This window comes from Octodon degus, unplaced genomic scaffold (assembly GCF_000260255.1).
Source record: "Octodon degus isolate 3935 unplaced genomic scaffold, OctDeg1.0 scaffold00178, whole genome shotgun sequence".
NCBI classification, from domain to species: domain Eukaryota; kingdom Metazoa; phylum Chordata; class Mammalia; order Rodentia; family Octodontidae; genus Octodon; species Octodon degus.
Genome location: NW_004524754.1, coordinates 1,476,846 through 1,485,205, shown reverse-complemented (window position 1 = coordinate 1,485,205; position 8,360 = coordinate 1,476,846). Strand labels below are relative to the sequence as shown.

The 8,360-nt window shown below is 42.4% G+C and overlaps 1 protein-coding gene across 4 annotated transcripts in view; it reads right to left on the bottom strand.

Annotated features, from left to right (window-relative positions):
* The window catches only part of Ano2 (anoctamin 2), a 372,934-nt gene that overhangs the window by 198,254 nt on the left and 166,320 nt on the right, over positions 1-8,360 (bottom strand). For all 4 annotated transcript variants that reach the window (XM_012517437.2, XM_023703730.1, XM_023703729.1 and 1 more), the window contains one exon: positions 5,428-5,562. In XM_012517437.2, coding sequence (XP_012372891.1) covers positions 5,428-5,562 — 135 coding nt within the window. The remainder of the gene's footprint in view (positions 1-5,427; positions 5,563-8,360) is intronic.

The window sequence follows — 8,360 nt, the reverse complement described above, 5'->3', positions numbered from 1 at the left end:
TAAGAGTTCTTTTTTTATTTCAGAAAAGAATTGCACTGTGATTACCTCTATATCTTTCTGCTGTTGCTTATTTACTATCGACGCTATTAATTCATGCATTTGAGCCGAGCTAGTGTCCTCTGCACTTGTTCTGGGTGGGCACTGGGTTTCCTCCATATGTTTCTGCATTTGATTCTTTACTGCAGATGCTATTAATTCAGGGATTTTTTTTTATTTCCAATCTGAGTTTCTCTATACATTTCTGCAGCTGTTTCTTTACTTCAGAAGCCGTTGATTCATTGCTTTCAGCTGTATGATTCCCAATTTGTTCTGTGTTTGTGTCCTCTGCATTTGTTACAGGTGGGCTTGGGTTCTGAGGTTGCATTTTGTTCCTTCTCATCATTTTGTATAGCACTGTCTTCTGACCTTTGCTGTAGATCTTCGTTGTAGTTATAACCTTAGCACATACTGAAGTTCAGGTGCAGATCTACAAAGTTTGGATTTATCCAGCTGTGCCTAGCTTGTGTCTGGCTGCTGTGCTCAGCTCCTTCCTGCTGCTGCCCTTAAGGGTGAACCTGTTGTGCCCCTGTGGCAAGATGTTCTGTTCCTGGACTAGCTGGGTGGTTCTATCCTCTACACTCTCTGTAGGGATTGTAGCTGCAGGGTTACACTCCAGGCATGTATGCCAGGCCTGAGCTGAGCCTGGAGGTGACAAGGTGGAGTAGGGGGGAGAGGCAGCTCTCCCACACACTCACTGGGCCTGGGCTAGGACTGAGTCTGGGGGTTCCCAGAACGCAGCAGAAATTCCTACTCAGGGGGCGCGGTGGGGGAGGTGCTGCGGAGTGGTGGGGGGTGTCCCAAGGGGGTGGAAGAGGGTCTCACCCATGCTGCGCCTGGGCTGGGACATGTAGTAGGTCCCGCCTGTGCAGGGTAACTGGAAGCTCTCCCACACACTCACGCGACCTGGGCTAGGACTGGGTCTGGGGGTTCCTGGAACGAGGCAGATATTCCTACTCAGCGGGCGGGGTGGGGGAGGTGCTGCGGAGTGGTGGGGGGCATACCAAGGGGGTGGAAGAGGGTCTCACCCATGCTGCACCTGGTCTGGTACGAGTAGTCGGTCCCACCGGCCGAATCATCTTATTAAAAAGCTTTTTGTACATCAAAAGAAATCACCAGCAGGGTGAAACAACAATCCACAGAGAGGGAAGAAATTTAGCCAATTATACTTCAGATAAAGTAGTTATATCTAGAACATCTAGAGTTGAAAAAGATTGAGACACCCCTAAAATCAAAGACCCAGTCCAAAAATGGGAATCTGAGATAAATATATACTTCTCAGATGAAGGGACACAAACGGCAAATAAATATATGAAAAAATGTTCAATATCATTGGCCATTCACAAGATGCAAATTGAAACCAGGCTGAGATAACATCTTACCCCAGAAATTATGGCTAACATCAAGAAATCAACCAATAACAAATACTGGAGAGACTGTGGGGAGAGGAATCCTTCTCCACTGCTGATGGGAATGCGGACTGGTACAACCGCCATGGAGATCAATGTGGAGATGGCTCAAAAAGCTAGGATTGGAGGTACCATTCAATCCAGCTATTCCCCTTCTGCATATCTTCCCAGAAGAATTAAAAACTCATATCACAGCAATATACGTGTACCCATATTTATAACAGTACAATTTGTAATTGGTGCATCTTGGAAATGACCCAAATGCCCACCAACCGAGGAATGGGTAAAAAAGATGTGGTATTTTTTACACAATAGAATATTTCTCAACCATAAAGAAAGATAAACTTGAGACTTTTGTAGGTAAATATATACAACTTGAGATCGTATTCATAAGTGAAATAAGTCAGACTCACAGATGTAAACATTGTGATGTCTCTCTGGTATGGTAAATTGAATGAGTAAATAAGATCTAGAATGTACGTAGACTTTGTGAAGTGGAAGGTAATTGTTTAAAAGGAAGAACGAGAGGGAAAGGGGAAAAGAAGGAAAGGAAAAGGAAGTAGGAGAGAGGAAGGGGAAAAGAAGGAAGAGAAAGTGCAAAGTAGTTGTACAATTAGAGTCTCTCAGTTTACTGAAAAGGAAGGTTTGTGTTATAACAATTGGAGAAACTTTTATGTCCACATCTTGTACTCTGAGTAAGGACTTTGAAGATGACACTATGTAATGTGTTGCCTATAATTGTCATGGCCTTTTATTTTGTTATGAAGTTCTGTTTTACCTTTCTTCAATAATTTTTTTTAAAAATTTGCATCAGGTTTGAGCTTGTGAATACATATAAACCCTCACCTCACAAACATATTCTAAACTGAAGTGCATGCCACTAAACATTCCTCCTTCTACTGTTAATGAATTCTGACATTTCATTTTATCCTATCATACTCTAGTTTATTTTTTAAAAAATTACTGAATGGATTCCCCAACCTACCACTGGGTTCCTATCCATTGGTCGTGAATGCGACCTTCTCTGACAATGTGACACATCTGTAAAGATGACAGTCGCCCCTTCAGTCTGTGCATCCTCCACACATCTGAGTGTGCAGGAATGTGTGGTGTGCGTGCCTCTGTGGAGACAGACAACTGGCAGCCATGGCCACTTCCAGGCACAGTGGTTGCTGCCACATGCACTCCCATATGGGCAGCAGGGCCCGGTCCCAAATCTTAATGTGAAGTAGCACACGAAACCGCCATCTCAGGAGCTCTGGGAATGAACCAGGGGCCTTCACACTGAGCCACAGCCCTAGGTCCCTTCTTTTTAAATTTTGAGGCAGGGTTTCCCTAAATTGCCCAAATTAGAATCAAACTTTTAATGCTCCTGCTTCAGCTTCCAAAGTTTGGAGATGATGGTGTACGCTGTTACGGCCGGCTGAGTTCTCCTGTTTTGATCAACCTGAGGTCAGTTTTCTAGGGTCACAGCTAAAGAAGGAAAACCCAGTTCTGTGAGAATGGACCCAGGCAAGCTCAAGTCAAGCTACTGGACAGCCAGCGAGGATCTGTGCATCTGAAGGCCTCACTGCTGTTTGGAAAAGACAAGGGCTTCAGAGCACGAGGCAGCGGACCTCATGTGACTCTCAGTGCTGATAAATGTAAGCTGTTGGCCATGGCCATGACTTCTCCATCTCTAGGCAGAAATAATAATGCTTATCCTATAGTTTGCAATGTTGCAACTTCTTTGATCTCTTGTAAGATCAAAGAAATCAACACATACAATCCAGTTAGCACCATGCCTGGCACAAGACAGGTATTTGATGGGCTGGAAAAGGCAGAACTTTACTTACCTATCTCCTATGCCTAAGCTCTGCAATTCCCAAACTGGAACACTTCATGGACAGTACTGAAGTAATGAGGAGCACCAGAATGTTCAAGCGCTTGTCTTTTACAGCAAGGTACTATGCTTCATTCTACATATGAACAGTGTCATCTCCAGCTTATATCACTTGCAAGACCATTTCTGCAAACTTGGCAAGAAGCACCACCTGCCTCCTGCGCCCTGATGGGTACCTTTTCCTAACAAGTACAGCTCTTGGCCTTTTCTGCAGGATGGCCACTACATCACCACGACACTCCTCCATCCAGAGTGGGCGCCCACCCTCTCACAATTATCCTCCTCCATCTGCAGTGGACATCCCCATTCCTACCACCCATAGTCTTTCCAATATCCTTATCTACCTGGTCACTGAAGCACTATCATGTTGTCACAGACTGTGTCCCTCTGCCATGGTCATTGGTCCAGGACATCTATCAATGTCAAATTGAGCTGATGGAACATTTCTCCTTGAGACCAACTGAGTTGGAAACTCTAGGATGTCCCATGCACAACCTATCAACCATGGTGTTTACATCCAAAAGGAGAATGTCCAAGGCCAGAGGCAAAGAGAAGCCCCTATTCCAGTGTTCCTTAGGCCACCCATGTGCCTGCACTGAGCACCCTGGGAAGCCCTCCCAACAAATTCTTCTTTGTTCCATCTAGTTAAAGTTTCATTTCTCTACTTTGCAAACAAAAGAGTATTAAAATACACTAACCATCAACAGTTGGTGAGGATAGTTCTGAAAATAACAAGAGGTTTCAATTCTGAATATTAGCTAAGCATCTTTTTGCCCTTTGTGCATTTTCCATATATTTTGATTCACACAGCAATCACTTATTAATCCTCTACCATGTGCCAGATGCTGCCTCTTTCAGTCCCCAGAGCACCATGAGGTAGGCATTATTATTCCCACGTTGTAGCCAGGAAACTAAGACTCAGGGAGCAGACTGTCCAGTTGCACAGCTCGTGTGTAATGTCATCTGCACCAAAGGATGCTATTTTAAGGGATGTTCTCTGTGCAGCTCTCTGTCCCATGAGGGCTGGCCTTCATTCTGTCTCTGGGCTTCCCAAGAGCCCCATTGTGGGTTCACCACCTTCCACAGTTTCTGACTTCTCCAGCCACAGACTGAGCCCTTCTCAGATTCAGAGACCCCTGCTCCTGGCAGCAGCTTACTGCAACAAGTGTCTGGCCACATTGACATCTGATTTCTGCCTGAAGTCATTCTGTACACTCTACCTTGGTGTTCATAAAAAGAAAAAAGTCATGAAGTAAGGGAGAAAGTCATGATTTTTTTCTAACAGTCTATCAACTGCCCACAGCCGACTCTGGCTTTGGAGAACAGCCCAACCAGGACAGGAAGTGAGCCACACCCAGTACAGCTGCAAAGCCATCCCAGAGTCCGTAGTGCCCAGATCTATCTCTGGAGGGAAGTCACGTGTTGTCCTTCAACCAACAGATGGATAAACCCAATGTGGTACGCATACACCATAGAGCACTACTCTTCTCTAAACAAAGATCAGTTTGAGCCATTTGTAGGAAAACAGATGCACCCTGACACCCTAATGTTAAGTGAACCAACTAACACATGAGCTTCAATATCATAAGAGTTGTCTTCAACAAGAAGCCCAGGTCTAAATAACTTTAATATACAGGTAATAGAAACCAAGGAGGCAGAACTTTTGCAAGTGAGAAGGAGACTAAGAGGATGGGGGTATAGAAGGTAAAGCTAAGATGTGTTGTGCACATGAGCCAGTTCCCCAGGTGAATGCACCTATTGTGTACTGCAAACGGGTACTAAAAATATTTTTTAAAGAATAAGGTGAGGGCCTGTTGCACTGGCCCTGCCCCCAGGGCGTGCTGAGATGGCAATTGAGACTAAGCATGGTTGTGTGTGCCTATAATCCCAGCTCTTGGGAGACTGTAAACGGGCAGATCACTACGAGTCCAATCTAGTAGTAGGACCCTGAACACCCTGTAGACCCTTCCCTAAAATAAAAAATAAAAATAAAATAAGGTGAAGACTTTGGAAGCAGACATATAAGATGGACTTGGAACTGTAACGAAACTCAATATAGTACCATACGGGAACTTGGGCTTTTCCTTTGAGCTGACTCACCTGGGAATATCTTCTTCGATTGTGGCACACCCGTACAGAAACACGATGACCCCAATAACCGATGATGGGATGAGAAATGATGTATATAATCCCAGCCAAGCAAAGTACAGTCCAATTTTTTCTCCAAAATACTTTCTGAAGAAGAAAAAGCAAACACATATTAAGAATATTATATCCTTTCTGTATTTCTATTTGCCCCACCTCTAAAACAAGGTAAGCATATTCATTCTTTCTTGCAGTTAATACAGAGGATGGAAGTTATGTGGGGGGTGGGGCTCAGCATAAAGAACCAACAAATGGTGTTTTCTGGAGTGAAGTGCATGGCACTGGAAGCACATATGCACACCTGTCTTGTGTTCACGTGAAACAGGAGTACAGCCCTGAGAGCAAACTAAAAATATAACATAAATGCTGGCACCTTTACCAAACATGAATAATGCATTACTATTTCATGGGTGCCACAGAATGCAACCTCCAAGCTGATTTACTGAGGTCGACTGATGTACAGAGCTGGACTTATTTAGCTTCTAGAACTTGATGAGTTTGGAGAGAAGTATATTCCCACAAGAACATCACCCCAATCAGGCCAGAAATACAGTCATTGCTTCCAAGTTTTCTGCTGCCCAGCTCCTTTAAAAAAAAAATTATTTTTATGTTTTAACATAAGATCTGCCCTGTTGACAGACAGTGTTGTTCACTACAGGCTCTGCGTTGGACAGGAAAACTCCACATCTTGTACCTCTTACACAGCTTTACATCCTTGGACTGACAACTTCTCGTGTCCTCCTCCTTGAAACCCCTGGCAGCCATGATTTTGCTCTCTGGCTCTATGTCCTTGAAAGTTTCTAGTTCCTCGTAAAGACGATATCACACAGTATTTGTCCCATGTGCCTGGTTTATTTTACCTAGTGTACTGTTCTCTAGGTTCATCCATATTGCCAAATGCTGGGCTTCCTTTTCTTGTAGGGCTGAATGCTATCTCACATACCACGTTTTGCTTATCCATGTAGCCATTTGGACACTTGGGTAGTTTCCACTCTCTTGGCAGCACAGAGTTCTTCAATATTCTGACTTCAGCTTCTTTATATATATGTCCAGGAGAGGTATTGCTGGATCACATAATAGTATTCTTAATTTTTTAGAGGAACTTCTATACTATTTTTCACATGGCCTCATCAATACACATTAGCACTCACAGTGATTTCAGATTTTTGATCTGCATTTCCCAAGGTCCTGGCTATGATGCTGTCCTTTGAATTTCATGCTTTTTATTGTGCTGTGATAAGTTTTTTCTGTAGTTGGTTGATTTTTTTAAATCAAGAAATAGTATTACATTTTATCATATGTTTTTCTGCTTCATTAACATAATTGTGTAATTTTTAACTTTATTCTTTTAGTGTAGTGCATCACACAGATTGATCTGTATATGTTGAATTATCCTCACAGTGTAGAATAAAATCCTCCCTGGTCATAGTTTGTGACCCTTTCAGTGCCATTGAACTTGGGTTAGTAGCAGTTGGCTAAAGATTTTTGTGACTATGTTCACTGAGGACTTTGCCTTTATATTTCATTCTTTGTAGTATCTTTGTCTGGCTTTGGTAACACAGTAATTCTGTTCTTCAGAAAACTTTGAAAATTTTCCCTTTTTCTATGTTTTGAAAGAGCTTAAAAAGAATTGGCATAAATTCTTCTTGGACTGTTTGGAATAATTGATCCATGAAACTCTCTGCTGTGGGCTTTTCTTTATTGGGAGCTGTTATTTACTCCTCAGTCTCCTTATTTGTTATTGCACTGCTCAAATTTTTTTTTTATTTCTTCTTGAGTCTCTCTTTGTATACTGTATGCTTCTAGGCTTTTATCTATTTTTTTAGAGTTTCAACTTATTGTGTGTATTTGTTCCTTGTAATTCCTTATAATCCTTTTTATTCCTATGACAGTGTTTCATTTATGACTTTGTGTCTTCTTCCTTCTTATTAGCTAATCTAGCCAAAGATTTATTCTATTATTTATCTCAAAAATAAGCTTAGTGGAGCTTGTTTTTTTTTTGATTCTTGAAATTGTTTTTCTAGCTTCAATTGCATTTATTTCTGTCCTAGTTTTTAGCATGTCCTTTATTCTGTTAAATTTGGACTTCTCCATCTAGATCCTTGTGATACAGAAGTACGTTGTGTAGTTGAAGTAGTTCTTCTTTTTAAGTGTAGGTGTTTATTGCTATAAGGTTCTCTGTTAGCATGGTTCTTGTTACATCTTATAGATGTTGCTATGCTTTTATTTTTACTTGTCTTGAGATCCTTCCAAATTTCCCTTTGACTTCTTTGGATCCAAGGTAGTGCCAGTGAGTGGCCCTGTGCTACCTCAAACATTCCAACCTGCCTTCTCCTGGATCCCATTGTCTCTGCTGAGAAAGCCACCTTGTAAGTGTCCCCTCATACAGAGTCCATCAAGGATATGGACACTTCAGGGAAAGAAAAACATGCATAACTATTTTAATGCTAAATTTATGGAGACATCATGAGATTAATACAAGTTGCCAGGGCTGGCAAGATAGCTCAGTGGACTAAGAGCTTCTTAGGCAAGCACAGGGACCGGGATTCAATCCCTGGCACCACATGCTGTACCACCTCCTGCCTCCAGCAATGATCCCAGTGCTGTGGAGACCGAAAACAGGAGGATCACTATAAGTCCAAGTTGCGTAGTGAGACCCTGTAACAAATAGGTAAAAAAAAAAAAAAAAAAAAATGCGAGTCACCTTTGGCCTCTACAATTACAAGAGGCACTCAAAGTGGTGGCCATTAGCATCAGACACTCACTAACACAGTGAACTGCTGCTTGGGTCACCTTGGTCACTGAGACTGCCACACATGAATTTTTTATTTCTTTCCAAACAGCGAGCATGTAGTGGGTTTTCTGTGACACACAACATCCCCTACTGC